Below are 26,206 nucleotides of genomic sequence, written 5' to 3'. Positions count from 1 at the left end.
CATTTATAAGTTTAAGAGTTACGTGTTTTTTACTAACAACTTTGTAATATACTCATTTGTTACAAACTTAAATACAAAAAATAAAGAAATTTAATTTTTTTTGTATTGATTTTTGCTCAATATCAACGGTAGTAGAAAATCAATCATGGAGGTCCCCATTTTTTTTAACAAATGGCATCTGTGTAAAAAAGCATGGTGGTACCCATTACTGGTGTTCTCCTACCGTTTCCCTTGAATAGTTTACTACTATGTAATATAACAAAAACCTTAGCCACAGAAACGCGTGCCCGGGTCTGCTAGTATATATATATATGTGTGTGTGTGTGTGTGTGTGTGTGTGTGTGTGTGTGTGTGTGTGTGTGTGTGTGTGTGTGTGTGTGTGTGTGTGTGTGTGTGTGTGTGTGTGTGTGTGTGTGTGTGTGTGTGTGTACTCGTTTAAGAAATGAAAAGACATTGCTTGAATATTATTATTTCAGTGTAAATTAGCTTCCAAATATTTAATTAAAGCGAACGATTGGTCCATGTTACGCTCTGTTTGCAGAAAAAATTATATAACTTGTTTTTACTTGCCAATAAATACCACTAACAAAATTTGTAACTTAAGAAAAATCTATCGACTTATTTTCTTCAAAATCTTATCTTAAAAATAAAAATAAAAAAAATGCTAAACTAAAGAAAGAAAATTTTAACATTATGTATTTTATTATAACATTATTATATGAAATATACCTAAAGAGCATAAATTTATTTATTTTTTAAATTTACAAGCAAAATTTTAATACTTTTAAATAATTTTCTTCCAATATAATTTCGTATTTTCTACAAACATTTTTTTTTAGCAATTATATTCTGAAAATGTATTTTAACCTGTCTGTATATGTGCAAGCATTTCTCTATTCCTTTTTCAATAAATCGCCTTGCAATCAAAACACTCTTGAAATCCCTTACTTTGAAACAATAATTTCAAAGAAACTTTAAACCCTATGGAAACGATGCAATTCTTCCTAAATCCACGACTACTGACAGGAAGAATCATGAATCATTAAGAAAAATCCTCCTACTATGCCGTTTTATCTACTGTTTTTGCTGAATGATACTGTAACCTCTTTTCCTTTTTACCCTTTCTGTGGACCAATAGCAATTCTGAAAGGTGAGCAATCGTGCTGCTAGTTCCGCACCACACAGAAAGAGAATCAGTGGTTCACAGATCGCGAACGAGATAAAATTGGATCTACAAATGAACGATATATTCAGAAAAAGATGACCTGTTTCAAACCGTTCTTTTGATCATTCGATTGTTTTGAATCTTTCGTTCGCGAACGATTCATCTGCATTGATTTCGAATTGTATATATGGTTTAGGTTTCTGTTTGGAAATCAAATGTCTGAGTAATCAAATTTGACTTCTGTAATGACAGCGCTGAAATATAATAATGATAAATTTACGAACGCATTTTGTTGAAATTCAAATTGTGTTGAAAATCACCCTGTCAAAGAAATTCTTTAAAGTAGCGGCAAATTATACCGAATTGTTGAGAAATTATTAAACGATAATTGAAAAAGTATTAATTTAATAGTTTGAAATCATCAGTACTTAAGATTTCGAATCTCCGTTTCTTAGCAGGTAGACTTAATTTTAAAATAATAAAATGTTGTCTGTGTTACACCATGAATGTTAAAAGGAGATGCAATATAGGAGGTAGAAATGTAGACCTGCATGAGCTAATTAGACTGTTGATTAATTTTCTGTTGTTATGGCGTGGCTTTAAATTCATTTGAAGTCTACACATGTTGCATTACCAGTATGTTAATTTCTTTCATTTCAGGACATCATATTTGTTTTACTCTATAAAATTGTAGTTCTTGCTTTATTATGATACTAAATATTTTTATATTATAAAGTTCTTTATACTTAATTTTAGAATAATGAGGATAATTTTGAATTAGCAAAATTATTGTGCAGATGTATTGTCACAAAAATGACAGATTTTTTTATTTATTTATTTATTTTTTCATAATTTTTATAGTATAGACTATTTTCATATGATTCTGACTTGAGTATAAGATTCTCTTCTAACATTTTATTCATTATGTCTGTATTATTATTATTAGACTTATATGAGATTTCTCTTATTCATTTTGAAAAATGAAACTATATATTGTTCATTTTTATTTTTATTACAGGTTTTTATAAATTATATGATGTGTGTTCTTTTAACTTTAAATATTAACTAGCTGTCTTAATCTTAACTAGCTGCTCTTTGCCTGTGTAGCTAAAATGGTTTACAAAACCAACTCTATTAGCACAAGATATTGTACAATATTTCTACGATGTTGTTCCATATTTTGAATGCTGGCCAATGTCATGAAGATATCATTGAAATGCTGTTAGGCATTTTGTGTTAAAAGGGAATGAATCATTCTCCCCTGTTGCAAACATTGTGCTGATTTGACAATTTTTATTTCATATGAAATTAATACCTTTAACATTAATAAAAAGGTTGAACAAATTTTATACCACTAGTAGCCTTCTATAACCACCATCCATATATTAAAAACATTACTTCACTTTACATTCTCAGCAGGAACAAACCTTGTGAGATATTTGCACAATTACTAAATAAAATACCCAATTTGCGTTTCGCATGAAAATTCACAATTCCTAAATATGTCATTAAGGGTTCTCTGCCCTTCCTACTTCAAAATTATAGGTGTTTTATAAAATAGTAAAAGTGTGAAATATGATATTATAGATTAGAATTTAATGTATTATTGTAGAATATTAATATTGGAAATTAGAACTAAAAATAAAAGGAGATGGGAAGTTCATACATTAATTTTAAAATTATGTTGAGGCATTAATTTTAAAATTAAATTTAATTATTTGTATGAAACATGCATTGTAAAAATTGTTGCGATCTGAGTATTTCTATATATGATTCCATTATTACTGTGATTTGTAATTCTTGAGACCTTGAGTTATGCTTTTGTGACAAAGGTTGAATGTTTATTTAATAGCAAACTGATATCCTTGGAGCTGCTTGAGGCAAATTGATTTCAATGTTCATGAAAACTGTGTTGGTTTTTTTAAAGAAATAGTAATATTCTTAAAAAATATCTAAAAGGCTGGTTCTGATATTTTTTTTTAATGTAATTTTGTCGTAAAAGAAATCTTTGAAAGCAGTACTTTTAAGTAAAATAATGATTTTTTCATTGACTGTTGAAATTCCCCATGTTAAAAATGGCAATTAACTAAAAAAAATAACAAAACTTTTTTATTAAACTGGCAAATAGTTGAAAAGCAAGAACTAAAGTTTTCTGTTGTGTGTGAATGTGTAAATACGCACATTAAAAGAGATGCATACTTACAAGAGTTCATACAAGAATTCTTATTTTGAAAAAAAATACAAGAGTTTGGTATGAATAGCTCAATTCATAGAATATGATTTTTTAAGTTTTTCTTGTCTACTTTTAGTGATTTCTAAATGTTCAGGAAAAATTTTGACTGATTATAATTTGCTTATTGTATCTATAATAAATTGAAATCTGTAAAGTGAGAAGGAAAAAAATCTAAACATAGTGGAATATAACATAACATAAACATGAGAATGAAACTGATTTAGTTAGAAGCAACTACTAAGACTTTCTAAAAAATTTCAAATATTAACCAAAATATTTTGTTGTAATTACTTTTATGGCATTTTACTTTTTATGGTAATATGTATTTGATTATAACACTTGTAATAATCTAGATTAGATAGATAATCTAGAAACAGTCTCCATAAAAGCATATATAACTTTCATGTTGCTGTTCTCCACCATTTCAGAATCCCTGTAATATATAGTATTATTTGCTTTATATTAGGTAACCTAACTTGTTCTGCTTGTAACAAGTTAGTTCATATCTTTGGTGTAAATTCATGTTTATATAATGCCTAAATATAATGGTGCTTCTCAAGGATGAAATAGCTGATGGTATTCAATTATTCTTTATTTCATATACATATGAAAATTAAAGCATAAATAAGTATTTAATTACACAAACGATGGTTTCATCCATCTTTGTAATGAAAGTGCAATAAATGCATTTTAATTTTGCCTAAATAGAACACTTTTTAAAGTTTTTTTTCTCCAATTTATCATATTTTTCTGTTTCCAGGTTCAAAGAAGAAAATTTGAAAATGGCAAAAACAAGTGCTGTTCGACAATTTGTGATTTTACTTTATAAAGGATTTCTTCTCCGAAAGTATCATTATATTATCACTTTCGTTGAAATTGTGTTTCCTATCATTTTTACTACAATACCTTGCATAATATTATCAGAGATGAATTATTTCTATCCGGGTGCTCATTTTGTAGAACCTGCTTGGGTTAACTCTACGACATACCTTCCATTTGACCCATTTTACTATAAACCATCTGCAGGTTCTTTAGAACTTATTTATACACCTTCAAATACTATAACAGAACAATTTATGAATGATTCAGTCAAGATGTTTCTAAAAAATGCTCCTTATAAGAGAGCAATAAGTAAGTACATTTCTTTTTTTAATTTATTCAACATTTAATTAAGATAAGTTTTAATGCAAGGAGTATCATTGTGCTTCAAAGTTGTCTTTTGAAAAAGTTTTATCTCAATTTAGGGAAATACTGATATAATGGGGGGAAATATATCTGTTTTATTTATTTGACTCTTTCTTAACCTATTTTTACTTGTTTGAATAAGAGAAAAATCTTTCTTTTTGCAGATAATTTTATTTATTCGCTAGCTACTTTTGGCGACCAGCCGGTTTGCAATCTTAATGCTTGTTAAAATTTTCAACCAAATTTTTTCTGTAACTTGGTTTTTAATAGCTACTTCATCAAAATATTTTTAGCTTCAAATTTTAATACTCACAAATTTCACCCATTATAAAGGCCTTAAGCCATTTGCACTATATATCTCTCTAATTTTCTATCAGATCCCGTAAAGTTTCTATTTTAAATTAAAGTCAAAATGATTCAACTGCAATAAATATGAAAAACATTTTTTACTCAAATCAAGCATTTTTGTTTATATGAGTGCTGACAACAGAGTCGGTCAGCAATCAGATCTTACAGAATATCTTTCATAATTTATGTACTTTAGAACATACATGCGTTACATATACTACAGAATATCTTTGATAATTTATGTAATATCTCAAGAATTATTCAACAAAAATTCAAAAGGAATTAAATGACATGAACAACAATATTTTATTTTGTTTTGGTCTATAAATATACTTTAATCAATTATGAAGTCTAAATTTTATACAGTTCTTTGGTCCTAAAGAATAATTTTCTTCAAAATATTCTTGACACTTCAGCTTTTCAGACACAGCGCTGATTGGAGATATCATTTTTGAGATGATCAAAAAATCTTTGTCTTCTTTTTTCTATTAATATAAAATTAGTTTCTCCTTTTTGAAAAAATCATTCTTTGTTTGTTTACCTTCTGAGAAGGTGAGGGGAAAAAACACACCTGAGAAGCAGAATTATAGAAAGAAAGTTATGTATAAAAATAATTCACATAATTTCAATGAAAGAAAAAAATTGTATGTTTATAAAAGTGTTAATTTTATAGATGTGTATTGTTGTAAGTTATTGCTTTATTGCAAACTTACTGCTCGATAATGCATATATTAGTTTCCATAGGGCAAATAAGTCATATGATGTATTCATGATTCCAGGATTGAGAGGTATGAAAACTGAAAAAGCATTGGAGAGCTACTGTGTATATAAAATACAGAAGACACGTGGCACTCGGCGTATGATTGGAACTGTTTTTAATGATTTTGGAGACAAATTACCAGCATCTTTGAATTATAAAATTCGTTATGGTGCTGGAATGTATGGACCCTCTGATTATATTTCATTGAAGTATCAAATAAATGGACCACATTCAGATAATGGTATGTTGTTTAGAATTATTATAGAAATTTGAATTTTAAAATTTTTTTTACCTTTACCAGTTTTAATTACTTTCATTTTATTAAGGTGTTCTGTTAATCTTACTCTTGTAGTGAAATATTCATTTTTTTAAATATTTTATTTTTATATAAATAGATTAGAATTTTTTATATATATATTTTTGAATCTTTAATGTATATGTATATTATAGCCTTTTATATATAATGTAATATCTCTTAATCTAATTTAAATCCTTGTTAATTTTTAAAATTTTTATTTTAATTTAGCTCATATTAACTTCATTCTATTTCCTGAACCAATTCCCACTTTTTTATTTAATTAATTCTGCACACGCTTTGCAAAACTGTTGATCTGAGCATTTTCTCACTCTTAGAGTGAAAGAATAAAAATCCTTCATGCTTACAACATTCTTTTAAAGATACCTAAATTTCCCTTTCCTAAGTTAACATATATCAAAGAAATCCCTATGAAAATCTCATATTAAAAGCCACTGAAAGGAAAAATTTTTATCTCTCTTTCACTTGTGTCATTATGTAAACGGACATCAGTTTTATCATTGCTTCTTCATATAATGCCACCCATAATGAAATAAATTTTAGTTCAAGTTCTAATTTTTGTTTGTTCTAATCAGCCATGTAATTGCTAAAATATGTTTATATATATCTGTGTGTGTGCATGCGTGTGTGTATGTATGTGTGAGTGTGTGTGAGCGATAAAGAAAAAAAAGTGTGTGTGTCTGTGTGTATGTATGTGTGAGTGCGTGTGTGTGTGTGTGAGCGATAAAGAAAAAAAAGTGTGTGTGTCTGTGTGTATGTATGTGTGAGTGCGTGTGTGTGTGTGTATGTATGTGTGAGTGCATGTGTGTGTGTGAGCGAAAAAAAAAAAAAAAAGAGTAAATAGAATAAATATTTTGCATTCAAAAATGAAGTTAATTTCAAATTTTTATTATATTAATTAACTTGATCATTTTTGAGCAGTTCAAAATTTCCACTTTTTTATTAATTAAACATTTTTTTTTCTCTTTGATATAAATTATCTTTTTTGGTATTTGTGTGCAAACAATATACATAAGTGTATATAGTGTCAAACCTTACGTTTTAAGAAAGTATGATGTATAGGAGAATTAAGTTTAATAATATCAACTATTGGTTTTTGTAAAAACAATATTTCATTTTTAGTGCAATAAGAAAATTATGCTTTATATAGATTTGTTACTATACATTAGTTGGAAAAATTTACTCTGAAAGAATTTCTCATGTATGTATCATAATTTTGAAACATAAATTAATAATTGAAATAAATGGAAGCAGTAAGATATAATAACAAAAAATGAGAAGGGGTCCAATTTAAATATAAAATGTAAGTTAAAAATTATGAAAGGATTCTAACAGTCCTAAAGAAATTAAAATTGTAGAAATTTTTCTGACTGAAAAAAGAAATGTAACATAGCATCAAGAATTTAAAAATGGAAATATTATATTTTTAAATAATTCATACAAAATATGAATTCAACAATCAAACTGAAAAAAATGTGTATAATTGTCTGGAAAAATGAATACTTATACGTGCTATAACATTTTTTTAAAAATCTGGTTACCAATTTAATTTAATATAGATTTCTGGGCTTTTTAAACCATAATGCACATTATTTATTGTCTTTAAATTTTTTATGTTTTAAAAAATAATTGTTTTCTACATAATTTTCTTGGTATGTTTTATTAGTGTTTCAGTTTATTTGGTAAACTATATATTAAATGTATATATTCCATATTAAAAAAAATGTTTTCTTTCAAAATTTTTTAGATTATTCTAATTCTTTTTTTCTGGCTTGGCAAGCATCCATAGAGGAGACATTTATACTAAAGAAAGCAGAAGAGCAAGGAAAAACTGTTAATTACAAAGTTTGTAATTTTGCTCGGATCTTTTTTTTTTAAATTTATTTTCTCTTAAAAACTTGTCATTATTTTTAAAATCATTTCCAAGATTTTATTTTCTTCTGATATAACCAATATATTTTAATTTTTATCTGGGCTGCGGTGGCCTGGTGGTAAGGTCTCGGCTTCGGAACCGGACAGTTTCAGGTTCGTGACCCAATTCCACCAAAGAACCGTCGTGTAAGGGGGTCTGTTGCACATTAAATCCGTCATGGCCAAACGTCCTCCCGCTGGTGTGGTGTGGAGAGAGGGTGACAGCTCAGGAGTCGTCCTCGTCATCTGACCGTGGTTCAAAATTACAAGGGCCGTCCCAAAATAGCCCTAGTGTTGCTTCAAATGGGACATTAATATAACCAAACCTAACAAACTTTAATTTTTATCTGAAAAAATATGAATGTAAAAAATGATTTGGATGATTGACTTATTTAATTTCAAAAGTAATTTTGTCGATTACTCCTCAAATTGTAATATTGTTGAAATTTAAAAAGATTCGTTAAAAGTGTTTAGATACTAATTTAGTGGTAATGAATGATGCAATGTATTATTCATTAAAAAAATTACATACTTTATAAGTTTCCAGATACAAAAATTTACAAAAGCAAGTACATAAAAAAAGTTTTAATCAAACATGGGTGCTGTGCAACTCATTTTTGACTAAAACAGTAAGTTTTGATACAGCTTACTGTTTTTGTTTCATTTAGTGCTAATTTGACTGTTGTTAAGTTAATGGAGAAGTATACATCTTTTCCTTGTTCATTTTGTAGTGCTTATAGTTCAGGTTCGGCTACAACAGAGCTTTTATTTAAAATGCAGTCTAATCAGATGCATTAATTTGTCTTGCTTTCTTGGCGGTATGTTTTCAAAGCCAAAAGTTATTAAAGTTATGTGTTATTTATTAAAGAAATGATTGTTTCAGAAATGTTGATTTGTATATAATCATGCTTTCAGTTTCAAAAGGTGTTCATGAAAAAAGCTTTGTGAAGGAATGGGTGAGAATATCATAAATTTAAAACTTCACACATAAATTTAGCACCAAGTTTAAATGAAAAATTAAATATTATAAATTGCAATTAGGAAGGGTTAACATGCTCTTCTAAAAAGTTGATTTAAGTGTCATGCGATAAGATGGACTTTTCTATTGGAAAGGAGAAGTTTAATTAACTTTAGTGATACAATTTCTTTCAAATTGTCTTCGTGAAAAAGGACAGATAAAATATTTCGATAGCTTCATTATATTCAAAGCTTCATTACAAAATATTTCAATTCATGTACATTCATTTCAGTTTCATGAAATGTAATATGTGTAATAAGATAATATGAAATTAACTGCATAAATATATAATCATATTTCCAAATTTGTCCACATTAAATAATCAATTAAATGGCAGATATGAAGTTACATTATAAATTTTAAATTGTAGTCTTATTAAAATACAAATTATGTAAAACCTAATTAAATTCAAAAATGATATACTGTATAAGGTACTACATATAAAATTTTCAATAATGTATTATAAGTACACATAAATATGTCTTATAATTCAAAATAAAATGAAGCTGTAAATCTTTGTATGGTTGCTTAATTATTTTTTTTTCATTTTATTTTGCTTTCATTTCTTTGCTGTCTTTTCCCCTAATATTTTATCTTCCATAATGTATTTTCTGTGTGCTATTTTGTTGTAATTTGATTAATGTGTATGTGTTAATAAATCAAAATATTAGGAATAAAAAACAATAAAATCAAATTTTTTCCTGAGAAAATAAATATAAGGATTGTGTGAGAATAATTGCAGTGCTAGTGTTAATACGATGATTATAAGCATTCAATATGTAACCTAAATATATATATATAATTAAACCAGCAGGAATGGCCTTCGTAAAATTTTCTTGCATACATTCTTATAAAGATTTTATTTCAGTGAACACCTTGCAAGGCATTGGCGTACAATACTTATGAATTATTAACTTTTGACATAAATCTATTATTTGTACTGAATCTATTCTTGTCATCCTTGGGCAAGTTTTTTTTTTTTTTTTTTTTTTAGCGATTAATTCCTAGCATGCAGTCTAAAGTATCCAAAAATTGAATTTGGATTTTAGACTTCTTCCCGACCGATTAAAACAATAATTTCATATAGAACTATACTTAAAATCCCTAAGTCATGTACCAAATTTGATATATTTAAGTCATTGTGTTTTATAGTTATCGCATTTACATCTTTCTGAAAGTACAGATGGTCAATCCCTTGTTGAATTTCAAACAAAATTTAATAAGCATATGTATTAAAGATGTTAAATCAGTGTATCGACTTTTATCTATCTAGTTCTCTTTATTTTGTAGTTATTTTTCTAATTTATATTCAAATAATTGGATAGACAGAATTCCTCTGAACGGATTTTGCTCAAAATTTGATAGAAATCTACAAATTTGGTTTAACTTGTATACCTAATTTCATCCATATAGCTCAAAGTGGTTTTGAGTTATTTTTGTCACAAATAGAAAAACAGACGGACATTTTCCAAAAATGTGTTTTTTGAACTCACAGAGGTCTAAAATGTGGAAATTCATCAAAATCTTGAGTTTGAATTTTTTTTTTTTTTTGATGATTTCTATATTTTCTCCATATTTTGCATATGAGAAAGCAAAAAGATAATTTTAATAATAAATTATTATTATATTGAATATTGGTATTTAAAACTAAATTTTCTTCAAACATATTAAGTTTTATTATATTAGGACCATATTTAGAATTAATTATATAGATGTGCTGATGCTCCTAATCGCTTCCCCCATATTATTTCACATATCACTGGTTATAATGATTAGTTTGAGAGTTTTATTTATTTTTATGTAAGTATTAGTATTTTTAAGTAAGTAGGTTTTTTTTTTTTTTCTTTTTTTCATTGCAAAATTGGAAGTCTACTTTTTTTTTTCTTTGAATTACTTAGGTATTATAAAAATAAATTTAAAAAAAAAACATTTTGTGATATATCAATATATGTACTATGCTAGCTGACTTTGGAGAGTCGACATAATTCGAAGCCCAATTTTCCTTTAAATTGCTGTAAATATTGTAAAATTAGAAAAAAAATCCAATATTTTCTGTAGTATGTGCATATATGGACTATGCTAGTTGAATGCTAACCAGAAAATACCTATGAAAATACGTATTTGAAAAGGACTGGTTTTCTGTAGTCAATTCTTTAATGAAATGGTGATGAAATTTATTAAAAACTTCTTTCAATCATGATTTAAATAAAACTCATAATTAATTCCTGAGGATTCTTAACCTAATTCATAATATTATAAATTTCATTCTGATTCATACATATTTCAGTTCACAAAAGCTACACTTTAGAGTGGGAAAAATCAAAAAAATTCTAATACTCTGCCTCTTTCTGTTGAAGTTATAAAAAGGCAAAATAATATTTTTTCAGAGGGAAAAAAATGTAAATGCTGAAAATTTATTTATAGTAATCAAGTAAGTCAGTGAAAAGTCTTCGAGCTCCAAGCTACTATTCCGATTTAATGTTTTTATTTCCCCCATGAAAGCTCATCATCTTTAAATATGACATCAATACCCTACTGTCCTCCCCCAGTACCGATTTTTAAGATAAATCTCAAAGACACTGCTTCACCATACATTCTCTATTTGGTGATGGGGACCACAACAGAATCTTCCAATTCCAGCCAGTATTCTGATTTCACCAGTTTTTATTTCTTATAAAAGTGTTTAACCCTTTGATACTTTCATGATTGCATATTCCCACTACTCATAATTTTCAAGAGATATTGCGAAATAAAAAATCAGAACTCATAGTTGGTGGGAAAAGCTAAACTAATTCCACCAACTTTATTTATCAATTAATTCATCGCATTGCAAGAATAGTTTACTGATTATAGCCCTCTATGCTCATTATGAAAATATATTTTGATATTTGATATAAATGATATTTTATTTACTTCAGATATAGCTCATCACTATTGATTGAGATGACATAATTAATGATATTAATATGATGGATGAGCAGCTGGCCATTGAGGGGTGGATAGTATTAGAATATATTTAATGTATGTTGAAATCTCTTAAATGAAAGAGTAGCAAACTAGATTTCATATTCTTGAATTATTCATATACATTATATTCAGTTTTATTTTTACAGGTATGGATGCAAAAATTTCCCTACCCAGTGCATAGAGATACTAGATGGAAATATTCCAGAGTTAATGTTATTTCTTGGTTTTTGTGTTACGGATATTTGTTTTTCTTTCTTAATATTGTGAGTAGAGTGACTGAAGAAAAATCTAATCGTTCAAAGGTATGCTCTGATATATAAAATTATGTGTTAAGATGAAAACATTATGAATGTTATAGTTTTTTTAATCATGTGAGCAAAACAAGTGATGTTTTAAAACAATTACTCTATAATTTAAAATTTTTTAATTGAGAAATTCATTAATTTAAATTTTAAAAAACATGAATACCTTTCAGAAAAATTGTGCTTTTATACATTTCTGTTTTCTATCTGTTACTAATTATGTATCATTTATACAATTAAAGCTTTTGCAAAAAATCAATCACACTTACTTTTATCATTGATTATGAATTGTAGTTTTCAATTATTAATAAACGAGTGTCATAGTATATTGCTTTTTAATGCAGTGAAAGTGAAGTTAGCATAGAACATATCTCCTCTAACTATCAAATAATAGAAAAGCATCATATTAGTTAAAAGATTTGTATTTATATAATTTAACAACTGGAATGCTCAGCTATGTAATGCATTAACTGCAATTGGAAACATGTTTTGAAATGCAATAGATAAACTATTTTTTCAGTATTCTGTTGAGATTTGCTAAGTTCTTAGAATGACTTAACTAAACCATAGAAGTCTTTAAATTGGTTACTCATGATCTTACTTTAATTATAAACAGCACAAGTAAAAAAAAGATTTTTTTTGTAAAAATATGTATGTAAGAAATCCTTGTTTATCTGCAGCTTTCAAAATTAATTAATTTAGCTATATTTATTTCTCTTCCAAAGTTATATAACAATTAAGAGAAAGGTGGGAACATATAGATACTCTATGTGCTGCTATTCTTAGAAATTACCTTAGAAGCAAAGCATTAGCATGTTTATATTGCATTTTAAAACCAAATATGATTTTTAAAAAATCAAAAAAAAAAAAAAATCATGACCTGCACATTTATTCTTACTATGTCACTGCTTAGTTCCTTTGTTTGTTTCCATTTAACTTCATAGGCCTCTCTACAATACTAAATAGCAATTTCAGATTTATTATAGGGTTTAATTAGGATTTATATTATTTAAAAAAATTTAAATGTTACATCAAGGATAATGTGTCTGCTGCTCATAAAATGAAAAGATTTCTAGAATTAAAAAAAAAAAGATCAAGAAAAAATGTGATAATGGAAGCTATGAATTTTCATCAGAAATCATAGAGAAGTGATTCAAATTTGAGAATTCAATAAAACCTACAAAGTAATTAACTGACATTGAGCATATTTCCTTTAGTTACAAGGCCAATCTTATTCTTAACAGAATAAACTGGTCATTCCACTGATTATTTATTTTAAAATGCCTTGTAATGTTTCATTATTTTTCAATAAATATATAAATAACTTAAAGCAGAGAAATTAATTTCCTTTTAAGCATATTTTACAATTGTAAATCATAAAAATTTAAAATATGTTTATTGAAACTTTATAAAACTTTACAATTTATTGCTGAATCCTTTATTTATTATATAATAAATTAAATATTTTTTGTGACACTGAAATTAAAATCTTATTTTTTAAAATATTTTTGAAGGAATTCCTGAAAATGATGGGCATGACAGACTTTACTTATTGGGCAAGCACATTTATGAACTACTTCATAATTGGTTTTGTCAGCATGTTGATTATCACAATTGTTTACAAAGCTCCTTTGAATTTCTCTGCAGTATATATAAGGTTTACAGATTTTATGGTTCTGCTCATCATTTTGTCTCTTTACATGGCCAGTCTTATTCTGTTTTGTATGCTGTTCAGTATGTTTTTCAACAGAAGTAAGATTTTATGATTATTAAATGTTTATTAATAAAAAAAAACTTTTAAATTAACTTTTATATTGTACGTTACCTGATGTAGATTTTGATCTGCAAAATAATATTAAGTCATAAAATAATAAAAATATTTTGTGTTTGTAGATTTTTTGATAATATTATATGATATTAATGCCATTTTAAAAATTTATTGATGATGAAAAATTATGTAATCATATATATAAATTGTATTGTTAATTTTCAAAAAATAATCTATAGAATTTTTTTTACAAAACAGTGTAGTATATTTTGTAAGTCTTGCAATGTAATGACTGAAAAAAAACCCCACATTTTTGAATTTTTCAGCTATAATATACCAAAAAAATGATGGGGGAGGGTATTATTCTATTTTTAATAAACTTTTAAAAACAGTCTGCACTTTTGAATTTTTTTGTTGGGGGGGGGGGGAGGTAATCTATATTTTGTATTAGAAAATACTCTTACTGTTGCATTTCAATTATTATTGTTTTTTTTTTCAATAATAATTGCTAACATAGAATATTAATTTAGCAATTGTGAATAATTTTAATTCATTAAACAATTTTCTCTCAATTGAAAATGTACATTTAAGTGATATACATATGTAATAATTGCTAGTTAATCCGTGCTCTAAAAATGATTTTTTACTTAGTGGAATTCTGGTTTAACATAACTCTAATTTCTAAATTGTACAAGGTATTTTCTTTTTTTCCTCCCTATTCAGTAAACCTCACTATGCTCACCATAGTTTCGACAAAGAAATCTTGACAAATGATAAAAAAAATTGCACTACTTTCTTGAAATTATGAAGAATGAAAATCGGTAAAATATTCCCTACCTGTTTCTTCAAGTGAAGTTTTAGTTATATATCTTAATTTAGATATAAGGGTTATTAGGATTATAATATTATTGTACTTATTAATATTTTCTGTTGTTTTCTATTATTATTTTTATTATATCTCTCCCTAATGCTTAATTAGATTTGCATTGTGTTTTGTTATTTGCTCATTGTTCTTCAAAAGTTTATAGTTTTTATCTGAATTATACCCATGCATTTTTTTTAAAAAAAATGTTGATTCCTTTTTGTCATATGAACATAAAATTTCTTATAAATAATCTCAACTTCTTGGTGAGCATTAAATTTAAAAATATATGCTGTTTCAGCTGACTTTTTTTAGCAGTTGAATGTAATGGAAAGTCATTAAAAATTTCATATTTAAAATTTTTATTTTCCTAAATGGTGTATATATACATATGTGTTTCTCTTTCAGCCATGTTTGCTGCTATTGCTTTTTTGATGGTCTATATTATCTCCTTTACTCTTCTGCTGATATATCTATTTGATGTAGAGAAAGATTCTTATTATTTTCATTTATCTGTATTTAGTAAATTAACCATCTGCCTTTTCCCTTTGGGTGCCTTGCTTTCTACCTTTCACATCATAACCTTCCATGAAGCTATTGGTAATTCTGAATTCTATATTATTTTGCAAAATAATTTTTGTAGTAGTATTGCATTTATTAGGTAATGGATGAATATAATCAGAATTTAAAATTTAGTGTTTGGGCGTTATTCATTTTTCAACTTTTTTGGAAATGTATCTTTTGTATAAAATGTATTCTTGCATTGATTGTCATGCATTGTTAGCATGCTTCCATTAAATGAAAAAAAAAAATCCCTAATAAACCTTTGCTTCATATTCAAACTTTTTATATTAGGTAATCAATTGGTGTGTCTGGAGTATTGATCATGTGTTTAATTTCAATTAGATCTCTTGTCCAAAATCTATAACATTCGTACTTAACCCAACAACATATTTTTAATTATCAAATTATGTTGCACATTTGAGTTATGTTTTTATAGCCTTATATCTGTTATGACTTGAACCTTTTTAATGAAGCTAAATGTCATATCTTTATACTATAAAAAAGGCGTACTTATTGTCCATTATGATATTGTAATGTATTTTTTAAAAATTAGCGAATAAACTTTATTGGAAATCCAGTGTAAAACGAGACGAAAAGAAATTGCGTCTTACATAGTTAAAATTCAAATAATTGTTTGAAAAATGGTTAAATTACAAAAACAGAATGTTCGTGCAAGAAAAACATGAGAAATACAGTTACAAGTATCATAATCATGTTACATTCGCCTATCCTAACAAAGGAGCGACCAGGACCATAATTGAAAATGTATTTGACTCACAGCTACCGTATTTAGATCATGTATACTGTGGAGGATAAAAATGTGCATCTTGGAGCGATTTTTATTGAAATGTTAATTAATTAAAAATCATGGAAATTTCAGCGTTTCTCTCCAATAACTAATGAAAATATTACAGTACAAAACTGATTTTTTCATCATCTTAAAGTTAAAAAAATAATCTTTTCAGTGGTACTTGTATTTTAACTTATAAAGTAAGATTATATTTTTAATGAATTTTTAATCAAATATTTTAATCAAATTTTCCAACAAACTATTCCATTGACCATTTTAAAGAAAATACACCAATCAGCGCTTAATCTTTGCCCAAAACTGATTGTCTGAAATAATGAATTTGTTGTCTTAAAATAACAATATTAAAAGTTTTATAACTCAGTGGCTTGATTGCAGAAGATCGAAGCATAAGATTGCCTAGGTAATTTTTCTGAATATGACTTATAGGATTGAAGGACTGTATAAAATTTAGATTTCATTATTGTTGTCAAAAATACATTTATTGATTGAAATATTTAAATCTTTTTGAAGATAAAACTGAATTTTATGAGGATTTAGAGAATTAACTTATTTTTTGAAATGTTGTATAAATTATATAAAATAGCTACTCTGTGATACCCATAAAATTATTATGCTAAAGAACTTGATTTTCTGTAGACACATTTTTTTTTAAAAAATATGTTTGATCTCAGTAAAAAAGTTTTGTAGAAGCTATTAAGAGACTAAGGTATTTAAATATATTTAATTGAAAATTTTAGAGAATATTATTCTTGATGAACCAGTTGGTCATCAGACGCAGCTAGTTTAAAATGTTATTGCATTTAGTAAGTCATTTTTTAATTTTTCAAAATTAATTTTAATTTACTTTTTATCCTTACTGATGTGATTTTTGTGTAAATTATAATTAGTGTGCACTCTAAAAATAGACCTCTTTTATATATAATCAAATATTAATTATTTTCTAATTTAAAAAGCTTGATGAAGCTGTTTGTAGAAAAGCAAGATATTTTTCAAAAAAAGAAAGAAAAAGATTAAAATTTTGTTCTTAATTGTTACTAAGAACAACTAATAAATAGAATGTTTTTACCATAATAATCAAACTGTTCAAATATGTTAAAAAAATCAAATTGGATATTGTGAATTGTCATTTTGGTAAGTTTCCCATTTATTAAATTTGAGCATAAATTTTCTTTCATGCCTTTGCTGTGATTTTATGGGTTCAAAATTCTGTGGCATATATTTGTCATTAATATAATTTAAAATTTTACACATTGTTTTATTCTCTTTTATTTATTTTTAGGATAATCTTTGTCATCTGATAGATTTACCTTTGATTTTAATTAGATATCTATAAAAATGTGTTACATTAAGATAAAGATTTGGAATGTAGAATTATATCATTCTAATTGATAAAAATTTAGTAGTAAAATGTGTTGTAATGTAAAAAAATATGTTGAATCATGTTATTCTAATTGGTAAAAAATGTTTTGAAAATTTGAATATTTGTGCAGTGAAGAAAAACTAGCTTCATCTTTTTAAATCTTTCTTATTAAGGAACTTTCCAAATTCTTCAAGTAAATTTTCAAAAGTATATAAGTTGACCAATGCTGCAATGTTTTTATATTTTAATGAAAAAATTTTGACTCACATTAATTTATCTTTATTTAAAAGTACTTTATCTGAAAGAAATGATAGGGAGAATATAAATATGTAAAAAATTTCAGATATTTAGATTCTGGGAATTATAAATATTCCATTATCTTTCAAATTGAGGACAAAAATAATTAGAAAATATGAAGAAAAAAATATGAAAATTAGGAAACATAAAAATGATTTTAATTATTTACTATCACAAATTGCATGAAAAATTACATTTTAAAATTATAATTACCTTTAGATGTAAAAAAAATATGACAATAAGCTGTCATGTTTTTTTTTATTATTTTTTAAGACAACTTTCATATATTTTAAGTAATAATTGTTTGAGAAAATTAAGGAAATTTTATTTAGCTTTTAATTAAGATCATAAGATCTGAGACTTTTGTTACTATCTAGAACATATCTATTCTAAATTTAATTGCGTTTAAACCAAAGGTTTATTTGTGGAATATGTGAACAAGAAGTTCTTAACCACTGGAGTTAGCAAATAATTACGGTAGTGACATGGAATAAACTGCTCATCAAATGGGTATGGTTAATAGAAATTTTGACCTTATAAGTGTGCATACTGTGTATTAGTGAATCCTTCAAGTTAATGCAGTGTATGGTTTTGTTAATACCCGTTCCCAGTTTTGTTGCAAAAATTTGCCACATACTTTGCAAATCAAGTAAAATTCAAAACCTATTTTAATTTTAATGACTGCAGTATTTTCCTTCAGTAAAAATCTTTATAAAAATTTTTTAAACTGGCATTCACAAAATTCTGAATTGCAAAATGTTTTTATAAGATGAATAAATAGTATGGGCGCCTGGGGCCCTATGTTATTATGATTATGATAATGTTTGGGGTTTTTTTTATTAACTTGCGACTTCAGATTATAATTACTTTTTTATAGCTTATATATTTATTTATAATACGCATAAAAACATTTAAATAATTTACCTAGAAATATTTTTTCAAAAGATGTTTGCTATTACAACTTACCCAGATTTGAGGCAAGTTGTATTAACCACTGTTAAATAGTTTTGATTTGATAAAATTATTTAATAGTCATCATAAAAATTAGTCTGCATCAGAATTGCTGATAATTCAAACAATAATAACTTACTTCCTATCACACACATTTTGCAAATTAAGTACTGAACCCATTCCTCTTCTTCATAATTCTGGCTTATTTTGGTTTTCTTGTAATGTCTTGAATTTAGTATCAGAGCATTTTATTTTGAAACTCCATTGCAGTGTAGAACCATTCTATAAGCAGACTTTGATGCATACCATATCTACTGAGTTAACATCTCTCCTCTATTGTGGCAAAAAAGGATTAGAGGAGATGCCAAAATACACACTATCCTCAGTGTCTGACCTCTTACATGATTATTCCAAAATAACCACACCATTGCTTCATAACAGAATCTTAATGTAATTTATTATAGCATATTGTTAGAGTTGCTGCATGTATCTTCACAAGCTAGAGAAAAATCGTTCTCCTTTTTCATAATCTGTATATTAGTTGAGAAATCTCTTGTTTACGCTTTTTTCGTTTGTCTTCTCTTATGAATTATCTTCCCTTTAAACTTTTCTTTTTCTCTTGTCCTTTCTTCTTGTTTTCATTTCTTATTAATTATGTTATAGTATTCTTTTTCCATTGTTTCTTTATTAGTGGCTGAGTTAGAAATTTAAAGACAAAGATTCCATTTCTTTCAGAAATGATTCCATAGGGAAAGATATGAAGTTTGAGGTGCAAGTGAATATATGAATCTTAACTGCATGAATCAAACACAGAAATCTTATAAATTGTCGGATGTTATAACATTGCATAGTTTCAGACATTTTTATTCATTTATAAAAAAAATAAAAATAAAAAACTTTTAAACATTTAATATTCAAACAAAGTAAATAAGTAAACCATTATTAAGAAGTTCAACTAACTTATCTTAAAAATATTTCCTACATTTAATTTCTCAATTCACAAGTTAAATCTGACCATGTGGTCATAATAGTATTCATTTCAGCTTTGCTCCAACTGTGCTTATGTATTAGAACCCATCAGAAAAATCGTGTTTAGCGAAACTCCTGATTAAAAATTTTAAAATCCCCTGAGTAACGTTTGTGTAACAACTAGACATAGACACCCTTATAATAAAAAACAAAATTTTCAGCATTGTAACTCATGATAATCAGTATTGTCTGCTAAAGATAATGTTGTATTTATTTAAGCAGTTTGTTTAATGTTGTCATAATCATATTATCAAAGGATTTCTCATTTTAAAATTAAACAACTCTCCCATGTAGATCAATAGAAATATCAAATCAATAGTATATTTATTTTAAAAGTAATAAAAATTTGTTTTAGTAATTTCAAAGTTAAAAAGATCCTATTATACTGTGCTCTGAAGCATTTCTTGCAAGAAACAACTATTTTTGAAAAATACGTTGCAATTTTATAACAATTTGTCACCACACTACAGATATTTGAGAAATAATCAGACACTTTATGTTTATGCAGAATAGAATCCAGCTATGCATTTCCCACTGTGGTTTTTCTCTTTCTTGAAGAATATTTCAAGAATAAAAGCATTGCCTTAAACTATTCGATATTTGCTAGAACAGGTTTATATTGACCTTTATACTTATTCACTTGTATCAAACAAGACTATTTTTGAGGCAGCTTATTCAAGAACACTTGTTTTCTGAAATAAAATCTGAACTCTGGACGAGTGTGAAGAGTTGATCTGCCAGACATACAATGAGAGATTTCTGACTAGGTAGAGTATGCAGTTATAGACAGCTGTCTAGTGTTGCTAAATTGAAGGGAGCTGCTAGCAAATTAATTGAAAAATATTAGATTGATTGGCATATAAATAAGTTTTTAAAAATGCAAATTCTAAGAATTATAAAATACTAGAATATTATTATCAATAGTATTTTAACTATATTATTAAGTTTATAAATCCAATGTTTATGCTTTAACTTTTTATTCTTTTATAAATTAATTTGAGCTACATAGCTTGTGTTTATTTTACATGCTGATGCATATATATTTATATATTTGATGAGAATTATATATGCTTACTCATTTAATCAAACTTGTATTTTATTTATTAATTTTTTCTTTTAGGAGAAGGAGTACAGTGGTATAATTTAACTGAATTATCTCGAAATCCAGATATAAGCATACTGATGATCTTAGGAGCAATGTTATTCTCTTGTGTTCTATATATTATTGCTATTTGGTATTTTGACGCTGTGTGGCCATGGCAACCTGGCATGTCTAAGCCATTTTATTTCTTCTTAACAGTAAATTAATTTTGTTACTTTTGTTTTTAGTTTTAATTTAGTGCTTATTAACAAGTTCTGATAGAGTTTTATTTTTGTAGAGAAGTTATTGGTATAGTAAAGAACCTAATACAGACAAAGAGATGACATTTGTGAAGAATAATAACAGTTCTGAATTTTTTGAAGAGGAACCAAGTGGTATGTCCCCAGGTGTAGTTATAAAGAATTTATTTAAGGTAATATAACTGTCCTATGGTGTAATAGGTATCTTATAAGCATAATTTTGAAATTAAATGTGTTTTTATTTTTACACAACTGTTTTTAAGAACAAAAACATAAAAATTTAATATAAACTTATAAATAAATTATAAAATAATAAACTTATTTTAACTAGCAAGTTAATTTATGTTTGATAATTCTTGTACTTGTTTCTAGATTGTTTTATTAATTAAATATTTTGTTAGATTATTTCTAAAGCTTAACATTTCATGTATAAAACAAATTATATTCAATTGTTGTTCTTTCCATCATCTATAATTGCCTATATAAACTTTGCAAATGCTTGAGATGTTTGTTTTTGTTAGTCAAATATAAAAGTAAATGGTTTCTATCTTGAAAAATATGTCAAACTTTTACTGTGAACTTCAAAGAATCTTGAATTTTGAGGTTCCAAATGGTGAATAATGTGTGCTTGTAACCAAGCAGACAAAATATTACTACAAAATATTAAATATTAAAAAATATGCTCCTTGAATGTATTTTAGATTCTTGTTATTACCTTGGATGGAGAAATTTATATTGTATTCTTCTAAATTAATTTAATCTTGTGTATGTGATATATCTGTACAAATTTATTGTATTTCATATTAGCCACCTTTGCGACGAGCTGGTTCACCAGCATTAATGCTCGCAAAAATATTCAATTAATATTTTATGTAACTTATTCTCATAATAGGTTTTTCTGCAAAATATTTTTGGGCTTTAAATTTTGATAGTCATATAATTCACTTGTACTATTAGGAAATTCAGTTTTAAATTAAAGTAGAAATGATAAAAATGCAATTATCATAAGAACGTTATCTAGAGAATCCACGTCTTTAGAAAAATAATCTGAGAATTGAAAGCAGAGTCGTTTTGGCATTTTGAAGTCTTATGTGCACTTTCCTAATTTATAATGTCTCAAAAAATTAGTTAACGAAAATTTCATGGATTCAATAAACAATTCAGTTTTTAGTTGTATTTTTAAAAGATTAGAAAGGATATCAATAATAATAATTTTTTTCGTTTTATAATTATATTTAAAAAAATTATGAATTTTGGGCAGTCTTTTGGTCCTAAGGAATCATATTCTGCAAAATATTATTGACTCTCCAACTTTTAAATAAATAAATGAGCATTTCTTTCGGCATTCAAATCTGAACGATTTATTAAATTTTGAATATTACAATATTGGAACAATCGATATTTTCATAATCTAAGCGAATCACTCTTGAGCATCTCCCAGATGATTGGCTTCTTTGAGACAGTCGATAAAGCGATCTAAAATCACCCATTTTTATAGAATACTGATATTGAAATTTTCATTAATCAGTCCGCTTTTGTGGTTGATTTAGTTGATTGGAGTGCAATATTTTTATTTAAGATATTAGCGTCTCAAAAATATTTTGCTAAAAATGATTCCCAAAGCGAAGGATACATGCAAAAATTTAAAATTCATAATTCATTAGTGTTTATTGACTCTATTTACATAAAACATTTCATTTAGACCATTTTTTTTTTTTTTTTGCTGATGTATGTCTAGTACTAAAGGTTTACAAATTAGTTGTTGGGCTCTGGTTAGAATGGATGTATTTATTATACCAACTGAGTAATATATGTATTTTGAAAGATCATAGAAAACATTTCCTTGCATTTACTTTTCAAAACATATCATGTTTCATATTAATTTCATTTCATACACACACGTGATGAAAATTACATTTTTATGTGTTTAATTTGGAATGGTAGTTAATTTATTTTTTTAATTTAAGCTTTTGTCAATATCATGGTATCCTTTGATAAAATACATGTATTTTTTCCATTAACATGCAACGTGCCTGTGCAGCTTAAATTTTATTTTTATTTTGTGCAAAATAAATTGTTGAAAAATATGATTAAATTCATTAAAAATCGAAATTAAATTTGTTGCTTAAAACATTAGATTAAATAGATTATTTTTTGGAAAGATTATTTATTAAAAGATTAACAAGATTATTTTTTGAACTTTAAAATGATGCAAAAATCAATTTTGTGCTGTAATATTTTCGGAGGTTATAGTGAAAAAACGCCACAATTTTGCTTACTTATTAATTAATTAAAATTCTAATTAAAAATTCAAAAAACGGGCTCTGAGGTACATATTCCCGACCTCCAAAGTATGCATGTACCAAATTTGGTAGCTGTAGGTCAAACGGTCTGGCCTGTAGAGTGCCAACACACACACACACACACACACACACATTGAGCTTTATTATAAGTATAGATTACTTTGTGCAAGTTCTTATCTTCAGGTTTATTGACAATAGCATTTCTTTTTACATGCAGTGCACATTTTTGCATTTGGAGAAGATAGTTTCTTTTGAAGATGAGAAATAAAAGAATAAATTTACTATAGAACAAAATCTTTTGAATATGGGATACACTCCATCTCCTTAATATTAAAATGGCTGATTATTTGATCTCTAAAATCCATACAAAAATTATCATTGGTATCAGAATGAAACTATAGTTAATTTCTGTGTACTAAGAATAAAAGAAGTAGGACAACTGTTTTTCATAAATTGTGCTTTATCTTTTTATTTTGACTAACAGATTCTCATGAAAATTTTATTTAACATTGTTTTCTTTAATATCGCATAAAAATAAAATATCTACCTATAATGCTTATGAAAAAAACTAGTAAAATAATTTCCAATGTGTAAAAAATAGATGGGCATTTACTAATTTTTTTTTATTTGGTTGATTGTGCTCAAGTGAAAAAATAACTATAGACTTTTTTTTTGTCAAGGGCAGCTTATTTTGTTAAAAATTGCATTATTTTCTTTTTAATGCTTAGAAAATGACCTTTCAATGAGTTTCAAAAAGGACAACTTTTTACATATAAAAGTGATGATAAAGATGTTAAATAGATTGCTCTTAGAGAAAGACGATTTATAGTCTAAATGACATACAATGAAAGAGAAATTTCAGCACCAGACATAGAAAGAGCAATGCAATATAGACAAGGCTGGAAAGCAATCAAAATTTATTCATTTGTCATGGTAAACATTTTAAAACTACATAAAAAAATACAAATGATTTGTTTTCAAAAAGCAGAAGCATCATCTAAAATGGAATCAAATATATATTGATAACCATTTGTCTTGGATTAAGGAACATGTCATCAACCTCAGAATAGATTTTAGTGATATTTCTAGGTAAGAAGAAATTTATCTTCGATAGTCCAGATATACTTTCAAATATATATTAATGGTTATTACTACTGACATTGTCTGAATACTATGGCATTTGCATTTTAGAATAAAGAAAAATTTTATTGATAAATGGGAGTAGGAAATTTAATGGTCTGGTGATAGTAAGATATGGAGTAAAAACAAATCTGCTCTTTCTTAATAATCAGCATAAGCATAAAGATTTGATTCAAGTTCTAAATTTTGAGCTTCTTCCGTATGGCTTTGAATAGGGAGAAAAATAGTAGCTTTTTCAACAAAATGGAGCACAATCCAATATGTCTTAATCTGAACACATTAGGAAAAAACTGGGTAATGCTTGTTTGTTGAGTATTTGTTGATGGACAGCACTTTGAAACTATGAATAAGCTTTCAGAGGCATCGGAAAATCATGGAACAATTTTTTCAAAACAGAAATCTAATTTTTGTATGATTTATTGCCAAATAGAGTATTCAATGCATCATAGAAACTAATAAGGAGAATATTTATTTCCAATATCGCTTGTATATTATTTATAGTATTATTGTCTTTTTTTTTTTTTTTTTTTACTGAGTTTCAAATGGTAGAAATTATTGCTATTATTCACTCATATTTTAGTCTTGAATATCATGATAACGATAACAATATTTCCTTATTAAATGATCTGCATCTTAATATATCTTAAAAATAAATTCAGTAAAAATAAAAGATTCCTAATTTTTCTTTAAGCATTTAGTGTGCTACTTTTTTAAAGCAGTATATGTATGTTTTACATTGCAGGCAGGAAAAAAGTCGCCAATTTTTTAAAGTAAAAATATTTAGAATTTCATGCATTTTCTAAAATATTTTCTTTGTTTTATTTTAATAGAAGTTTCGAACAGGTTTTAGAACCAAATTAGTTGTGAATGATTTGTCTTTGAATATCTACCAGGGGCAAATTACTGCCCTTCTTGGGCATAATGGAGCTGGCAAAACAACCATTATAAATATTCTTACTGGTAGGTTTGAAAAAATTATACTATCTTTGATGTATCTGCCATGAAAAATTTTTAAATTGTTTTATTTTAAATAAGGATTAACTAGCTATTTTCTTATAATGTTTACTTATTTTAGGCTTATACCAACCAACAAGTGGAACTGCTTCAATAAATGGTTTCGATATATTAACAGAAGCAACAAAAGCTCTCAGAAATGTTGGTGTATGCCTTCAACATGATGTTTTATATGACACTCTTACAGTTGAAGAACATTTAAGAATTTATGCTGCAGTAAGTCAAGTTTCTTGAATTCAAAATTTTATTTCTTTTTCTTTGACCTTTATTTATTGAAAAGAGAAGTGGCATAAAAATAGTTTATGTTAAATAAATCTTTAGATTTAAATAAGAATTTTAATGTATTTTTCCTCACTTTTCATTTGTAAAAATTAAGATCATCTAACTATGTAATCATAAATTGCTTTTTTTTTCTTTAGTGTCTAGAAATTTTAGAAGAGTAGTATGAGAATAATAAATGAATTTTCAATTTTATATTTCATAATTTTATTTTAGTGGTGTATCCTGAAATTTTAATATGAGAAAATAATAGACTAAGCAAATTTGATTGCATTTTTTCAT

General features: G+C 26.3%; 1 protein-coding gene across 1 annotated transcript in view; it reads left to right on the top strand.

Moving 5' to 3' along the window:
- The first annotated feature begins 4,324 nt into the window (after positions 1-4,324).
- Positions 4,325-26,206, top strand: part of LOC129966272 (retinal-specific phospholipid-transporting ATPase ABCA4-like) — a 63,477-nt gene continuing 41,595 nt past the window's right edge. The window contains exons 1-7 of the mRNA XM_056080687.1: positions 4,325-4,529; positions 5,711-5,932; positions 7,755-7,852; positions 12,050-12,205; positions 21,227-21,361; positions 25,462-25,591; positions 25,707-25,861. Coding sequence (XP_055936662.1) covers positions 4,325-4,529; positions 5,711-5,932; positions 7,755-7,852; positions 12,050-12,205; positions 21,227-21,361; positions 25,462-25,591; positions 25,707-25,861 — 1,101 coding nt within the window. The remainder of the gene's footprint in view (positions 4,530-5,710; positions 5,933-7,754; positions 7,853-12,049; positions 12,206-21,226; positions 21,362-25,461; positions 25,592-25,706; positions 25,862-26,206) is intronic.

This window comes from Argiope bruennichi, chromosome 4 (assembly GCF_947563725.1).
Source record: "Argiope bruennichi chromosome 4, qqArgBrue1.1, whole genome shotgun sequence".
Lineage (NCBI taxonomy): Eukaryota > Metazoa > Arthropoda > Arachnida > Araneae > Araneidae > Argiope > Argiope bruennichi.
Note: the sequence above shows the minus strand (reverse complement) of the source record. Positions and strands in the feature narration are given on the sequence as shown.